Source organism: Triturus cristatus, chromosome 1_1 (genome assembly GCF_964204655.1).
Source record: "Triturus cristatus chromosome 1_1, aTriCri1.1, whole genome shotgun sequence".
In the NCBI taxonomy this organism is placed as follows: Eukaryota; Metazoa; Chordata; class Amphibia; order Caudata; family Salamandridae; genus Triturus; species Triturus cristatus.
Window position 1 is genome coordinate 60001530 of NC_140579.1, and position 18267 is coordinate 60019796.

Sequence of the window (18267 nt, forward strand, 5' to 3'; positions counted from 1 at the left end):
ATGCCCTTGTTCACTTCGATATGTAGGGATGACAACACGTAAGATTAAAATCCGTATCGGTGAACACAAGAGTACTATAAGACGCAACAAACAAGCCACCAGATTAACCAGTCATTTTCTTGCTCTGAATCACAAACCTGAGGAATTGAGATGGCTCATCCTGGAACAACCTTTCATTCCACTGCACATTACTGATATAAAAAATTTCTCTTCCTCCGAGAGCAGAAATGGGGTTTCAAACTTAAGAGCGATGTCCAGGGACTAAATGATCAGATACCATGGACATCGCTGTGATAAGCTGGTAGGAGGTTGCATAACATCTTTGAGTGGATGGCGAGCCACAGTTTGTTATTTGCTCTTTATCCGCAATTCTCACGCAATCACAATTGTTTTCGATACCGTAAGTTCACGTATTCAAAACATTCTCTAGTGGTCGCTAATTGTCTTGGGGCCCCAAATGATATGAATACATGTCCTTTACTGTTGCCCCTCTGGCCAATCCTCGTGTTTGCGTATGAGTTTTAACAATCTGATTGGTTACCTGCACCTTCTGTATGGAAAGACTACATTTCCCATGTTAGCTTAGGCTACACGTGACGACGTCCCTATGTCATCACTTTGCGCCTTTCCTCCTATGTCGAACCAACACTATGGGTTCCCGTTTTATAAATGGCCAACACCACCATGGTCGAGTACCTCCCCTTCTGGCTCGGCAGCCGTACGAGGTACCGACGGATAGGTAAGAACTGATGCGCACACCTTTTGTTCCGACTCTTTAAACAACGGACTTCTGTCTTAAATGAGGCACGTTTTCTGCTCCATTAGCGGGTTTCGTTATCTGCTATTTTTTACCGACTGAGAGCAGACAGAGTCGTGTACTTAATCTCTATGTTGAAACAAGTTTTTTTGAAAAAGGCTATTTGTTTGGCATTAGTATACCTGCATGGCATATCCTTGTTGATTATATCAGTCACCACGCATGTGGTCTAGCACGGCACAACAGCTAGCACAATGTGGTGTTTTTCTTGGCATCGTGAGCACGAGAGATGGCACTGCTCACACGAGCCATTATGATCAAATGCGATAAGCCCTTATTACTACATATACTCTTAGAGTACAGTTAAATAGTATTCTATGCCCATGTCCTCGAATAGCCATCGTTGAGGCGTAGGTATGACTTACAACAAGATCAGTACACGTCTACACAGAGGCATAGCCTTCTCGGCAGCCAGACTCCCGTGTTTTTTCTTCCCTGCTTTGGTTTTAAAGAAATGCGTTTTCATGTATTAAGTATTGTTTGACTCACAGCATTAATTGTTAGATTATACAATACCTTTTATCTATTTCCTAGAGCGGTGCCTCCTCAGCCTGAGCAGTTGCCAGGTGAGGCGAGGCACATACCCAGAATTTTTCGGGTAAGTGACAAATAACTAGCATTTCAATCATTTGATGTGGTGATTGTACAGTTGTTTGATTATACTAATAAGTATTTTGCATAATTGAAAGACTTTTCTTATGCGTCTTGTGACCTAATTATGTCGCTGCACTCTTGTCGTTGACCTCTCACGTTGTTTGTTTCAACCTTTACAGGTAATTTCTCCTATACCTATCACAGGTTCAGGTTGTATGATTTACCTGTTATTCACTTATAAAATTGCAGTAGCTTTTTATGGTCCTGACGAAAGCTGGGGTATAATCTATCCATTAGCTGAAACATGTAGACCAGTTTTTCAACACAGTTATTTGTTTAAACTGTTATAGCACTGTTTTAATTTGGCATCAAGGTAGCACCCACATAAAATTTCTTTGTGCCTTGTTAACCAATTTTATTCATCACACTTTTTTTCATCACTCGCACTGCATACATCACCCCGCACCATCTTGAATTTTGGTTCCTTCCACTCAAGCAACATACTTATAGTTGCATCCGGGACACCCTTTGAACCTGTATCTACGTTCATCTGGTAGTGGATGGTTCTCTGGTAAGTCCCTGGGTTCCCAAATGATGAAGCGAGCCACTTCTAGTGGGTGATTGGAATCTTTTATACATACACAGACTCTCTATGCATACACATATCCAGTGTGATATTTTTTGTGTTAACATTCAGACTTGATGTAGTACTTGTAGTGTAGTACTTTCAAGGTCACTTGACTATTTTAGACTCACAGTTTTCTTTGCTTGTTACTCTGAAATACTCCATCTCCAACTCCCACAGCATCCTATAATCTTTCATGAATAACAGTCAAGCAGCCTCTGTCTTCAGACCTGTCCACAAACTCCAGATGAAACCTTCAGAATTGGATACAGCACTCAGATAAGGCCTGCCAACTGGGCACAATAGCTTAGAGGTGACCTCTAAACTAGCAGCACTCCAGGTGAGGTGGTGAGAAAGAGATTTAAAAGCAGAGACGTTTTAAGGCACAGGAAAAGTGCCCAGGGCCCCTACCTTCCAATGTGCCACCTGGAAAAGTGAACTTTCTCTCTATTTGACCTCTGTGTATCCTATTTGGCTATTTACACCTCTCTCCCTCCCTCCCTCAATTTCTGACTCAACCTACCTAGTGTCCGTGGCAAGACATATTTCAACTGGTTTTGGTGACCTTGTTAAAGTTTAGCATGTAATTTAGCACTGCTTGGCATCATGTAGGCTTGAATTAACAAGAACCTGAGTAACAGAATTCAATGTTATTCCATAGTTCAGCCCCAAAATAGGTCTTGCCCTGGGCCCCCCAAATCCTTCAGATGCCACTTCTTAAACATCTAGCTGGAGCGTTTACTACCTGCACTGTAAATGCTCTTTACATGTAATAGCTTGTACTGCTACTGCATATACTGTTGCTGGGGTATGGGTGTGTGTGTCTAAATAAATGGAAGCTTACACTACTGTTGCCTGCACTGTAAATGTTATCTACATCTGATAGAAGCTTGCACTGCTCCTGCCTGCACTGTAAATGTTCTCTATATGTGATAGAAGCGTGCACTGCTACTGCCTACACTGTATATGTTATCTACATGTGAGAGAAGCTTGTACTGCTACTGCATATGCTGGTTCTGGGGTATGTGCGTGTGTCTGAAAATAAATGGAAGCTTGCACTGCTGAGGCCTGTACTGTAAATGTTCTCTACATGTGCTAGAAGGTTTCACTCCTGCTGCCTGCACTGTCTCTAGATGTGATAGAAGCTTGAACTCCTGCTGCCTGTACTGTAAATGTTCTCTACAAGTGATAGAAGCTTGAACTCCTACTGCCTGTACTGTAAATGTTCTCCATATATGATAGAAGCTTGAATTCCTGCTACCTGTACTGTAAATGTTCTCTACATGTGATAGAAGCTTGCACTCCTGTTGCCTGTACTGTAAATTTTCTCTACATGTGATATAAGCTTGTGCTGCTACTGCATATGCTGTTTCTGGGGAATGGGTGTGTGTAAATAAATGGAAGATTGCACTGCTGCTGCCTGTACTGTAAATGTTCTCTACATGTGATAGAAGCTTGCACTCCTGCTGCCTGCACTGTAAATGTTCTCTACGTGTGATAGAAGCTTGAATTCCTACTGCCTGTACTGTTAATGTTCTCCATATGTGATAGAAGCTTGAACTCCTGCTGCCTGTACTGTAAATGTTCTCTACATGTGATAGAAGCTTGCACTCATGTTGCCTGTATTGTAAATGCTCTCTACATGTGATAGAAGCTGGTGCTGCTACTGCATATGCTGTTTCTGGGGAATGGGTGTGTGTAAATAAATGGAAGCTTGCACTGCTGCTGTCTGTACCGTAATTGTTATCTACAAGTGATAGAATCTTGAACTCCTGCTGCCTGTATTGTAAATGTTCTCTGTATGTGATAGAAGATTGAACTCCTGTTGCCTGTACTGTAAATGTTCTCTACATGTGATAGAAGCTTGCACTGCTGCTGCCTGTATTGTAATTGTTCTCTACATGTGATAGAAGCTTGGACTGTAAATTTTCTCTACATGTGATAGAAGCTTGCACTGCTGCTGCCTGCACTGTAAATGTTCTGTACGTGTGACAGAAGTTTGCTGTTTCTGAGGTATGGGTATGTGTCTGTAAATAAATGGAAGGTTGCACTACTGCTGCTTGTACTGTAAATGTTCTCTACATGTGATAGAAGCTTGCACTCCTGCTGCTTGCACTAAATGTTCTCTACATGTGATAGAAGCTTGAACTCCTGCTGTCTGTACTGTAAATGCTGTCTACATGTGAAAGAAGCTTGCAATGTTGCTGGACATGCTGTAAACGCTCTCTTTGTTCAATGGAAGCTACAACACATGCTGTTCTGGTGCTCGTGTGTGTGTGTGTGTGTGTGTGTATCCATGTGTATGCTTGTGAGTGTGTGTGTGGGTGTGTGTGTGTGTGTGTGTGTAAGAGTGCACTGGTGCTGCTTGTAAGTAACAGAAGCTTGCACTGCTGCTGCACATGCTGGTTATGGTGTGTGTGTGAGTGAATGCGCACCACTGCTGCAGTGCTGCTTGTTGTGTAACACAAGCTTACACTGCTGCTGCACATGCTGGTCATGGTGTGTGTGTGTGTGTGTGTGTGTGTGAATGTGCACCACTGCTCCAGTGCTGCTTGCTGTGTAACACAAGATTGCACTGCTCTTACACATGCTGGTTATGGTGTGTGTGTGTGTGTGTGTGAGAGTGAATGTGCACCACTGCTGCGCTGCTTGCTGTGTAACACAAGATTGCACTTCTGCTGGCTAAGCAGCATGGCGGACTAGACGTGTCCTGCCGTAGCTCTCCAAGCCCACGAGTGATCCTGACGATATCCTGAGCTCTCAAACGGCCCACGACCATGCACCCCTGCGAGAGATAGTGGGGAGCATCGCGCGAGACAAGGTTTGGGTCATCGGGGCCTCCTCCGACGCCGAGGCGCCGGAGACTCGATGAGAGGAGCAGACCCTTAACCCCTTCTGTGCCCATGACGAGCTGGACTCGTCATGGAGCACAGTCGCGCTGTGCCCATGACGAGTCCAGCTCGCCATGAGGCATTCCCTTTCAATCCAAATAGCCTCGGGAGCTGGGGAAGAGCTTCCCCATCTCCCGAGCCCCCCCCCCTTTCACTGTAATGACAATCTGCGCGCACGTCGCGCCGACGTCATTACAGTAAAAGTGAAACTGAAATGAGCCAAGAGGCTCATTTCAGTTTCACTTTCTACGTGCTCAGGGGGCTATCTCAGCTAGGGGTGGGCGGAATTTGCGGAATTAACCTTCGCAAATTATCGCGAGAATGTTTAAAATTATCGCAAACAAGCAGAAGTATCGCGAAGATGCGGAAGTTTTTTTCCGGCATGTTCGCGAGATTTTCTGCATGGTTGCGGGTCGCCAACTTACCCATGTGGTTGCTTGCGGGCGCGGCCATCTTGTTTTGAGTTGTTCTCGCGGTGCATGATCGCGAGAAGAAAGACGTGATCGCGCGACGCATGACGTCACTGCGGGCGCGAACTGTCGCGAGACAGCGCAAATGGCTAAAAACAATACAACATCTCATGGAGAACGCGACCGGATCAAGAAAACTTGTCGGCGAACGCAGGGATTCAGGTAAGGCGATCGCGCGCGCGCGAGAATGTATCATTTTACAGCGCGAGCAAGAAACAAATTATCGCCAAGCTGCGGAAACCGGAATTTTTGACATTTTCGCGCTCTCCGCGGAACGCAAAAATGTCAAATTATCGCAATTTCCGCGAACGGAACGAAATTTTTGCCCAGGCCTAATCTCAGCCCCCTGAGCACGTAGAAAGACGGGCGAGGTATCGTTGGAAAGGGGAGAATCTCCCCTTTCCAATGGTACCCCTCCCCAGTGGATCCCTGCTTGGGGATCACCACAGGAGGGCGATCCCCAAGCAGGGATCCACCCACTAGACACCAGGGAGGGGGGAGCGGCCCCTTGGGCAAGGGCCTTTGCTCCCCCCATGAACCTTTGGCGCAATTTAGTCTTTTTGCCCCCAATCTGCCCCCCCGGGGGGGCAAAAAGCCCACTAGACCCGAGGGACTTTTTTTTATCAAAATCAAAATAGGGGTGGGGCTGCCCAAAATGGGCAGGCCCATGCCCCCACCCCACCCCCCAATTACTACAGTCTTTCTGCCCCCCGGCGGGCAGATGGGGCATTGGCCCCTAATCTGCCCCTTCGGGGGAGCAGAAAGCCCACTAACTACCAGGGATTCGTCTTTACTTTTTTTTAGGGTGGGGGCTGCCAGCAACAGGCACGCCAATGACCCCACCCACCCGCCACCATTGCAGCCTTTCTGCCCCCCCTGGGGGGCAGATGGGGCATCGGCACCCAATCTGCCCCCCCGGGGGGGGCAGAAAGCCCACTAGACACCAGGGAATTAAAAAAAAAAAAGAAAGAGGTGGGGGCTGCCCAAAACGGGCAGGCCCATGCCCCCACCCCACCCCCCAATTACTACAGTCGTTCTGCCCCCCCGGGGGGCAGATGGGGCAATGGCCCCTAATCTGCCCCTTCGGGGGGCATTAAGGCCACTAAGTACCAGGGATTCGTTTTTACTTTTTTTTTAGGGTGGGGGCTGCCCGCAACGGGCACGCCAATGCCCCCACCCACCCGCCACCATTACAGCCTTTCTGCCCTCCCTGGGGGGCAGATGGGGCATCGGCCCCCAATCTGCCCCCCCGGGGGGCAGAAAGTCCACTAGACACCAGGGAATAAAAAATAATAAAAAAAATAGAGGTGGGGGCTGCCCAAAACGGCCAATGCCCCCACCCTCCCTCCCCACAAAAATGACAGTCTTTCTGCCCCCTAGGAGGCAGATGGGAGCTGTAGCCCCCAATCTGGCCCCCCTGGGGGGCGCAGAAAGCCCACTAGAAACCATAGATTTTATTGTTTTATTAGTGTAGGGGTAGGGGCTCCCCAAAATGGGCATGACAATACCCCCACCCTACCCCCAGAGAAACTCCAGTCTTTCCGCCCCCCTGGGAGGGTAGTTGGCGGCAGCGGCCCCTGATCTGCCCCCTGGGGGGCAGAAAGCCCAATAGGCGCCAGCGAGTACGCAGGCTTTTTTATGCGTGTGGGTGGGGGTTGCCCAAAATGGTCATACCAATGCCCCCACCCCCACCAAAAATAGCCACAGTCTTCCTGCCCCTTTAGGGGCATATCGGGATGAAACCCCCTTCCCCGATTCCCCCCCAGGGCGGCAGAAAGCCCACTGGGCGCCGCCTTTTTTTTAGCATTGTGCATACCTGTGGATTTTGGGCCCTAGCGCAGTTGGCAACTAGGCAAACCTAGCAAACCTGTACATTTTTTAAAACTAGACACCGAGGAGAATCCAGGATGGGGTGACTTGACTGGCTCTCACCAGGTTCTGTTACCCAGAATCCATTGCAAACCTAAAAATGTGTCCAAAACGTTTTGGACCCTTGCCTGTCGCGGGTACTTGGGCCTCACACACGAGTGAGGCACCATTTTTATCGGGAGACCCGGGGGAACGCTGGGTGGTAGGAAATTTGTTTCAGCCCGGTGATGCCACAACTTTCCCACACAAAAATGTGTGAAAAAGGTGATTTTGTTTCAGCTAAATTTGAGGTTTGCAGGGCATTCTGGGTAAGGAAACGTTGGGGGATCCACGCAAACCATATCTCCCTGGAATCCCCCAGGTGTCTAGTTTTCAGAAATGTGTGGGTTTGGTAGGTTCCCCTAGGTGGCCGCCGAGCACCGGTCAAAAACCCAGGTGACCCCCCTTGCAAAACCAGGTCGTTTTGATGTAGCCAATTTTCATGTCGCCTCAATATGTTTTGGGCCCTTGCCTGTCGCGGGTACTTGGGCCTCCCACACGAGTGAGGCACCGTTTTTATTGGGAGACCCGGGGGAACGCTGGGTGGTAGGAAATTTATGTCAGCCCGGTGATGCCTCAACTTTCCCACACAAAAATGTGTGAAAAAGGTGATTTTTTTCAGCTAAATTTGAGGTTTGCAGGGCATTCTGGGTAAGGAAACGTTGGGGGATCCATGCAGCCATACCTCCCTGGAATCCCCCGGGTGTCTAGTTTTCAGAAATGTGTGGGTTTGGTAGGTTCCCCTAATTGGCCGCCGAGCACCGGGCCAAAAACCCAGGTGACCCCCCTTGCAAAACCAGGTCGTTTTGATGTAGCCATTTTTCACGTCGCCTCAATGTTTTGGGCCCTTGCCTGTCGCGGGTACTTGGGCCTCCCACACGAGTGAGGCACCGTTTTTATTGGGAGACCCGGGGGAACGCTGGGTGGTAGGAAATTTATGTCAGCCCGGTGATGCCTCAACTTTCCCACACAAAAATGTGTGAAAAAGGTGATTTTTTCAGCTAAATTTGAGGTTTGCAGGGCATTCTGGGTAAGGAAACGTTGGGGGATCCATGCAGCCATACCTCCCTGGAATCACTCGGGTGTCTAGTTTTCAGAAATGTGTGGGTTTGGTAGGTTCCCCTAAGTGGCCGCCGAGCACCGGGCCAAAAACCCAGGTGACCCCCCTTGCAAAACCAGGTCGTTTTGAGGTAGGCAATTTTCATGTCGCCTCAATATGTTTTGGGGCCTTGCCTGTCGCGGGTACTTGGGCCTCCCACACGAGTGAGGCACCGTTTTTATCGGGAGACCCGGGGGAACGCTGGGTGGTAGGAAATTTGTGTCAGCCCGGTGATGCCTCAACTTTCTCACACAAAAATGTGTGAAAAGGGTGATTTTTTCAGCTAAATTTGAGGTTTGCAGGGCATTCTGGGTAAGGAAACGTTGGGGGATCCATGCAAGCCATACCTCCCTGGAATCCCCCGGGTGTCTAGTTTTCAGAAATGTGTGGGTTTGGTAGGTTCCCCTAGGTGGCCGCCGAGCACCGGGCCAAAAACCCAGGTGACCCCCCTTGCAAAACCAGATCGTTTTGAGGTAGGCAATTTTCATGTCGCCTCAATACGTTTTGGGCCCTTGCCTGTTGCGGGCACTAGGACGACCCACACAAGTGAGGTACCGTTTTTCTCGTAAGACTTTGGGGAACGCAGGGTGGGTGGAAATTTGTGGATCCACGCAGATTCCGGAACTTTCCACCACAGAAATGTGGGGAAAATGTGTTTTTTTGGACAATTTTTTAGGTTTGCAAGGGATTCTGGGTAACAGACCCTGGTGGGAGGCAGTCAAGTCACCCCATCCAGGATTCCCCTGGGTGTCTAGTTTTCAAAAATGTATAGGTTTGCTAGGTTTCCCAAGGTGCCCGCAGAGCTAGGGTTAAAAAACTAGAGCTAGGCACTTTGCCAAAAAAGGGTAAATTTTCACTGCGATATTGAGGTGTGACCACGTTGCGTTTTGCGCCGTTTCCTGTCGCGGGCACTAGGCCGACCCACACAAGTGAGGTACCATTTTTCTCGTAAAACTTTGGGGAACGCGGGGTGGGTGGAAATTTGTGGATCCACGCAGATTCCGGAACTTTCCACCACAGAAATGTGGGGAAAATGTGTTTTTTTTGTCAATTTTTTAGGTCTGCAAGGGATTCTGGGTAACAGACCCTGGTGGGAGGCAGTCAAGTCACCCCATCCTGGATTCCCCTGGGTGTCTAGTTTTCAAAAATGTATAGGTTTGCTAGGTTTCCCAAGGTGCCCGCAGAGCTAGGGTTCAAAAACTACAGCTAGACATTTTGCCAAAAAAGGGTAATTTTTCACTGCGAAATTGAGGTGTGACCACGTTGCGTTTTGTGCCGTTTCCTGTCGCAGGCACTATGCCTACCCACACAAGTGAGGTACCATTTTTATCGGGAGACTTAGGGTAATTCAGATTTGTAAAGGAACTGTTATTATCTATTGACTTTCGATGCATTTCTGCCTTTCAAATGAAAGATATTGTGTATAAAAGAAGTCATTCTAAAAAATGACTGATAATTCTCATGCTAGTATGAGTATTCCCAATTTCAGAAATGTGCAAATATCTACTGTTTCTAAACTCTATATTTTGTTCCCATTTCAGAAATACATAGGTGTCTTTCATACCAATTTTTCCATGTACACATTTTTACAGAATAATTACTATATACCCGGTACATAATAAAAAACCATTGCAAGTTGCTGCTCAGTTTTTGGCTCTGGGTTCGTCGGGTTCTTGGTGAACCTACAAGTCCTATATATCCCCACAACCAGTAAAGTCCAGCGGATGTAATGGTATATTGCTTTCAAAGAGCTGTCATAATTAGAAGAAGTTAAAGGTGAAAACATTGACACAAAAGGCTGTTTTTTTCAACTAATTTTCAATTTATCCTATATTTAACTGTTAGTTTCTATAAAAAAAAAACCTTGATGGATCTACACAAATGACCCATTGCTGAATTCGGAATTTTGTCTTCTTCTTGAAAATGTATAGCTTTCCAGGATCCATTATTGCTTTTGTACCCATTTCTGCCTCTAACTGGAAGGAGGTCAAAAGCACAAAAAATAGCAAAATTAAGCTATGTCCCAGAAAAATGCCAAAACTGTGTAAAAAATGTTGGGTTTCTGACAAAAGTCTGGTATCCCCGAAAAGCTGGGGAAATTGTGATTTCAACCCCACAAACCCTTTTTTGATAACATTTGCAGGGAAAAACCCAGATGCTTTCATTTGCAGCCCGTTTTTCCAAGTTTTCCGGAAAAAAAACAAAATGTTGCTGTATTTTGGCTCATTTCTGTGACCCCTCTAGGAGAATCCACAAACCTCGAGTACCTTTAGAATCCCCATGATGTTGGAAGAAAAGGACGCAAATTTGGCTTGGATACCTTATGTGGTCAAAAAGTTACAGGGGCCTCAGCGCGCACTACCCCAAATAGCCAAAAAAGGGCGTGGCACAGGAGGGGAAAAGGCCTGGCAGCGAAGGGGTTAAGGGAAGGCAAGATGGTAGCGGAGGAGGCGCCGTAGTCGGAAAACCTGGCAGAGATCCGCGCCGGAGGGTGAGGAGCTGCGCTGTGTCCCCCGGGAGGACAACGTGGAGCAGAGGACATTCGAGGGACCAACGGAGCCATGTCTATTTCTTCCCCCTGGCCCTCCGCCCGCCAGGACGTCCGAGGCACAGGTGGAGGCTGACGGAGGGGACAGCAGCGGTGCGGCGGCTGCCAGCGGCACACAAGGGGTAGGCGGTGCCGCGCCCTCCTCTCTTCCTGCCCTTCCCAACATATCAGAAGTCCGGCTGCCTCTGTGGATGTTTGAAGCGGGAGGCAAGGATTGCTGGTGAGCCCGGGACGGCTGGACCACTGGGGGTGAGAGGTGGGACCTTCGTTCTCCTTCCCCTCCTCCCCTGGCCGATGCAGTGACTGTTTGTGAGGCGACTGGTGGGGAAAGACTGAGATCCTGGAGAGGCGGCCTGTTTGGAGGGCTGCCGGAGCTGTGCCGCCTGCTCCCCCAGACCCCTATCACCTTTCTGGACTAGCGGGCTGATGTGATAACTGTTGGCGATGCTGGAGGTGGGGGATAGTGGCGACGGAGTCCGGCCAGTGACGGGTAGACCGAGTGGTGCACGGGGGACACCGGAGGAGGAGGTGGTAGGCGGGCGCTAGGACCGGCATGCTGTGGTCCGGCTGGTGCCCAAGGAGAGGCCACTGGGTGCTAACAGGGCGCAATCCGGCGTCGAGCCGAGACAGGTGAGCCTGCATAGTGCCGTGCCTGTGTGAGCCAGATGGGCCTGAAGAAGTGGTGGGGCTGACCCGCAACCCCAGGAGAGTGCTGCTGATACCTGACATCGAGGGGGCACCTGACATCTGCCAGGGCGACACCTGGCGGCATGGGGCAGTCCATGCACAACACCAGGGGAGAGGAGCGAGGCACCGGCGGGAGCGCACACAGGGCCTGTGGGGCCTGACCGTCTCGGTGCAGGCGGAGGAGAATAGCCTACTTGACGAACGACGGCAGAGGAGCTTGCAGCCGGGACGGTACCAGTGAAGGGGCATAGGATCTGAGAGACATCACGGGGAGGCCCGAGGTGCACGGTGGCTGGCCCGTAGGTGCAACAATAGCGCCTTAAGAGACATATTACACTGACACAGCAAATCCCCTAACACAGGACGGAGGGAATCCAGTGGTTCAGCCACGAAACCCAGGCACAAAGGAAGGGGATCACTATGGCGTGTGACAAGGACACAAAAACGAAGAAGCAGGGGAAATTGGATACATTTGATAAACCCCTGCCGGGGACATAGGCCCCCACAGTGACCACCATGGATGTGCCGGACAATAATGTTCTCCTTCAGGCCATCCGCTCCTCCAGGGAGGCACCTGAAGGTAAAATTGACGGCATCAAGATTGATGTCAACTTACTCCGTCAGGACTTATGGAATGTGTCAGAAAAAGTCACACAGGCAGAGCACAGAATATCAGAGGTGGAGGACACTACGCAAACTCTTCGGAAGGAGGTTACAGAGCTGAAGACCGCCATGAAGGAGGTACTGTGGAGAGTGGATGATGCGGAAAACAGGGCAAGAAGGAACAACCTCCACTTTATCAGTTTTCCGGAAAACGTCGGGACGAACGCCAGTGCCTTCCTGAAAAAGTGGATACTAGACACCCTGCCTAACACACACTTTTCGCAGTGCTTCATCATTGAGAGGGCTCACCGTATCCCGGGGGTTCGGCCGCCGGTAGGGGAAATGCCAAGACCGTTGATTGCGAAGTTTCTCAACTACCAAGACCGTGACCTTGTCCTTCAAGGTATTTGAAAGAAGGGGGAAATCAGGCTACACAATGCTAAAATCATGGTGTTCCCGGATTACTCGCGGGAAGTCCAGAAACAGCATAAAATGTTCGACTCGGTCAAAGATAAGTTGAGGCAGATGCAAATTACCGACATGCTCCTTTTCCCGGCAAAGCTGAAGGTGATATATCAGGCCAAGACAATGTTCTTTACGACACCGGAGGAGGCTTGGCACTGGATTGAGGAACGCCTGGTGCTTCGACCCTTGGGGACTCAGCGATCACCCAGTGTGAAGGCCCTGAGCGGACGCAGTAACAGGCCCCGGACGCAGAGGCCGGAATGGAGAAATGGAGAGACATCCCAGAGAGTCCTCATTAGGACGACTCCATACGACACCAGGGGGACCACGGGCAGGACCCCGAGAGCGTCAGACTCTGAGAGCACATCGCAGCGGTGAAGGCATCACAAGAGACTTGTGAGAGAGGACGCAGCCCAACTAAGGTCGGCGGACTGTACAGACCAGGACATCACCACAGATTCAGAGGGGGAACATCCCCTTATGCAGAACATTAACCTCCTTGAAAACCTGGGGGTGTCAGACATGGTGGCTGGTGCAGAGACGCCAACTGAACATGGAGAGGTGGCTGAATGCTGAGCAGAGATGGGCGGGGAGAGTGGTGCGGACAGTAAGCAGAGAAGGGGCTTTCCTACCTCCCTTTGTGTGTGCAGTTTTCTTTTCTGAGTATTTGAGAGTAATTTGAGAGTAATTTAATTTGAAGGTTTAATAGTTGGGGGGGTGGGCGACAGACCTCTCCTGATCCAAGCGACAAAGTTGGTCACGTTGACCTGTGGGGGGAGTCGATTGGGTGGGGGTTGAGTGTGGAGTGGGGGAGGGAGGGATGGGGGTTGAGTTTATTATGGTGTTCTGGAACAAAAAAAGGAATGTACGGAGTAGGAAGGTATTTGTTGAGGCCACTCAGGGGGGAGAGGGGAGAGGATACGGAGCGGGGGGAAGCACCGATACAGCAAGAATGACAGCCATATCATATATATATTTTTTTTTTAATAAAAAAAAAAAAGATTGCACTTCTGCTGCACATGCTGGTTATGGCGCATGTGTGTGAGTAAATGTGCACTACTGCTGCTTGCTGTGTAACAGAAGCTTGCACTTCTGCTGCCATTTGTTGTAAATGTTCTCTTTTTGCGATGGAAGCTTGCATTGATGCCCTGCATGCTGTTTCTGGGGCTTGTGTGTGTGTGTGTGTGTGCGTGCGTGCATGCATGCATGCGTGTGCGTGTGTGTGTGTGTGTGTGTGTGTAGCTGTGCTGCTGCTGTCCATGCCATTCCTGTACTGTGCGTATTAACGAAACTTGGGGAAATATTTCCACTGTGCAAAAACCAAAACAAGTGGCTTCATTAGAGTTCTGTTCTCGTGGTACGAGCTTGAAGATCCCTTACTATGCCAACTTCAGACACCAAAACACATGAAGTGGGGGCAGCGGTACTGCAAACCCCCCCCCCCCCCCCGTACCACCGGCTGCCAATGCTAATTCATTCATTAACCTCGCCGTGGAGGCTGCTATACTGGCCTATGATAATTTCACATAAGTAACAGTGGGGCATATGTATCAAGCTAAATTGCGATCGCAAACGCTGAAATTCAGAGAATTTCAGCATTTGCGATTGCAATTTAGCTGTGTGCAATGTATGAAAAAAAACCACTTGCAAAATAAGGAATCGCAAAATTTGCGATTCCCTATTTTGCGAATGCATTTCAGGAATCGGAAATTGCGATTCTTTAAATGCAATGTAGGAAGCACAGAAAAATTGCGATTTGGCCTTAAGGAATCGCAAATTACCACCAACTTCAAGTTGGTGGTAATTTGCAATTTCTTTGAAAAATGCACTTAAGTGCATTTTTCAAAGTGCAATGTGGCGCACATATATGTGTGTCACATGTGCACACATACCTATTTCATGGGTGCAACAGGGTGTCCTTTAGGCACCCTTGCAACCTTGAAATTGCATTCTCAATTTGCGATGCTCTAATTGGTAATCGCAAATTGAGAATGTCTTCCCATTCATTCCTATGGGCCTCCTAGCCCATAGGAATGAATGGGAAGTTATTCCTTATTTGCGAATCTCAATTTGCGATTCGCAAATAAGGAATATGTAGGATTCGCAAAATTTTTAGCAAATCCTACATACATTGCATTTTGTGATTCTCTAATTGCGATTCTCTGAGAATCGCAAAACTCTTTTTTGATACATATGCCCCAGTGACACGTACCATCTGCGAATAAACTTGCCAGGACACTGATGGAAGACTTCAGAGGCCTCCATGAACCCAACTTACCACCTAGCCCTTGCTGCGGATTTTCAACAAATCCTCCCGCCATTCGCCATGTTAATGTCCAGTGTGTTCACAGCGCCTAATACCAGATACGTTTCAAGGCACGGGCAAAGAGGGAATTGCCCAGCGCCCCCATCTTCCAAGGCGTCCCTGGGTAAGTGAACTTCTCTCGGTCTCGTGTCTGTATATTTCTTTGTTTTGACCATTTACGTAGACTTCATTTTCTATTTTTATTTTTTTTTGCATCTTTTATATAGCGCGAACACGACCCGAAGGTATTGGAGCGCTTTACATGAGCACCGTATTTACATTAAACATTCAGCCACGGGGAGATGAAGTGATTTGCCCAGAATCACAGGATGTGGACGCGACCTCGAGGCTCGAACCCTGGTTTCCTGCACCAAAATCGGCAGTTTAAGCCAACGGACCACATCCTTGTTAGCCATCATGGGATTTGAATTATTAGCGGAAAGTGAGAAATTAAATTCAAAATTGTTCAAAACAGAGGCCCTAAGTTACAACATCTCTTGCCACAGACCCCCCTAAGACGACACTCCTTAATGTTTGGAATCGGCGCATTTCTAAGTTCCCCAATGTGGGCAGATAAGGGGTCCCTCGTCCATGCACGAGATGATGAAGTGTATTTGCCCAGGGTCACACAATTTGTATCGTTGGGAAAACAGCCCACTCACTGGCGCTAATGGATGGTAGTCAGCATGTCATAAAGTTTCGAACTAGAGGCATGTACCGTTGCGTTTAAAGCTCACTCGGCACCGTTCAGGGGATTTAAGCGCTACGCAAATGAATCGAACAGAGCTAGACACACCTTCCGGCTCAGGGACGTGGTGCTCCAAAGCTGGGGCAGATGTCGCGATACTCGGCGGTTTAGCTGTGGGTGGTGGGGCTTTTTCCTTGAAAAGGAACCCCCACTGAGCTCCTCCGAGGGGCAGTAGGCCGCAGAACACCAGGAGCAGGTGAGGCCGCCGCCCGCCAGGCATCTTCAACGCCACGGGCTCTTAGAAGTGCTGCGGAAGTGAATCTCGCTTTTCTCTGCCCTTCGTTGGAGCTCGGGGCTGCTGTCCTCCTGGGGCTTCGAGTTCCCGTGGGGCAACCTTTGTTACCCGTCCTGGGCGGGCACTGCTCTTATCAGGCCCGGATTCCAGGATGGCTCCGCTCGGGCTGCGAGAGCGCACCCAGCGCAGAAAAGGCATGACGAGCCCAGGTGAGTGCGGGCCAAGGTCCGGCCTGACTGAAGCCTGCGGCTCTGAGACCCGCCTGCCCCTGGCAGATCCGTACCCTGCTCTCCCTCATTCTGGAGCAACGCCTGCCACGCCCTTATCCCCTCACTGGCTCTGCCCCAGCCCAACCGGCCGATTGCAACCCATTTACTTGCATGTAGCAGGCGTGCTAGCTCGCTCCACGTCGAACAAAATGTTGTCAATCTATGCGTATCATTTTATAAATCAATGCATTCTGGAAGACGCAGCCTTCATTCGAACCGGACGGACGAACAGCCACTGAAAGGGATTTGTAAAAGGAAAGCCCAGCATGGAGCGACCGTGCCGCCCTCGGGGGGCCAGCGATCTCTCCCTGTCCCGACAGAGAAGGGTGGGTTTTTTGTATATGTCCGGCTCGCATTCTTCAAGCCCCCCCTGGTGATTTCCATGCCTGGCTTTTTAAGAGGCCACCTGTGCCCAATGTCTTGTCTGGCGAAGCCTTGCGGACCTGAGTTGAGGACCTTCTCTGGTGTAGCTGGGAGGGGGAGCCAGGGCTCACAGTTGGCCAGAAATCATAGCCACCGTCTTCAGGTGCATTCCTGGCCAGTGAGTAACTGCAGCTGCCTGCATACGTGTTTTTTTATCCTGACCCCTTCAGCCTCTAGCTCAGAGAGTGCCAAGGCTAGGGCACCCTTCTCTACAAGAGGGACCGGGCACCCAAGCAGGGACCTCTGGTCTGCCTGGTTCCTGGCTAGAGTGCCCGGGACAGAATATTCTGGACTCTCCTGGCAGTGCCCCGCGGCCTGGTCACTGCCAACACCATCACCATCTTTGAATGTAGAAATCCCACTCCAGAGGTGCAGCCCCCCTCCTCTACAGCTCCACTCTTCCCTTACCCGGTAAGGACTCCCCTTTCAGCCTAAAACCTGGAGCGTAAGCTTCTTAGAAATGTATGGATTTGATCTTAACCTCATTTCATCAACTAACGACGCGTCCTTGTAATTCCTCATTTCCCGTCCTTGACGTCTAAGGCGTCGGCTATGGGTGAGGTACAAACTCAGGTTGTATATTTTACTGTAGCCCTTTATCCTACAAGGTCTCCAAAGTGTCGGCAATCGCATCTGTAAAATTCAAGTACAAATGAAGATGAGGAGACTCCAAGTAGTAAGAGGGAAGTTGTAAATTTAATCCAGTAAAGTGATCCCAGCCATCCTGCAGGAGAAGTCAGGGGCAACTGACAGCAAACTGCAGAAGCATCACCACTCCAGGTGCCATCACCACGGTGCACCTTGAAACATAAGCAAGATGTCTGGAAGTAGAAACATAACAGTGAATGAAGTCATTTCAGAATATTACACACCTCCCCCTATATACACAAATAAGTAAAAGCAAAACAAAATAAGAGTAAGAGAAAAAAATATATATATACAGAAACCAAAATTACATTTGATAATCATTGAGTCTCAAGGGTAACCGAGAAATCCTTCTGCATCTCGAACCACCTTCGATTTTACTACCATCGGTGGAACTAGATCAGGAAGAAACTGATGAGAATTTATCTTTGTCAACAATTAACTTGTTGTTTTTGATAACCACCACTCTGTTAAGATTCCAAATGCGGGAATCCTCTGTTTTGATAGCATTTGTAAACACTTTGATTACTCTTTGAGGTTTCTGAAATAAAAAAAAAGGAAGTTTTTCTACCATTTGGAGCTCTAATCATAACTAAGTCTCCCACTTTGACATTGGTGACCTTCACCGCTTTTCTTTCATCATAGTTCATTTTTCGTGCTTTTATTTTGTCACACTCTTTTCTCTTCCAATCATTATCAGATCCTTCCACACTCCCCTTGGATTCAGTATCATTTATCCAACAAGCATTTGCAATGCAATAGGTCTCGCATTTACTCGAGTTTGAGCTATTGACATTGCAAATGACTGCCTTTTATTTAAGTTTTAAAAACAAATAAAAGGCATTGTCATTTGCAATGTCAATAGCTCAAACTTGCGTAAATGCGAGACCTATTGCATTGCAAATGCTTGTTTGCCTGGGTGGTGGGGAAGAGCT

General features: G+C 48.8%; 1 protein-coding gene across 1 annotated transcript in view; it reads right to left on the bottom strand.

Moving 5' to 3' along the window:
- Positions 1-16053, bottom strand: part of LOC146869397 (uncharacterized) — a 92697-nt gene extending 76644 nt beyond the window's left edge. The window contains exon 1 of the mRNA XM_085636282.1: positions 15809-16053. Within this exon, the coding sequence (XP_085492408.1) occupies positions 15809-15980 (172 nt within the window). The 5' untranslated portion in view covers positions 15981-16053. The remainder of the gene's footprint in view (positions 1-15808) is intronic.
- Between the last annotated feature and the right edge of the window lie 2214 nt (positions 16054-18267).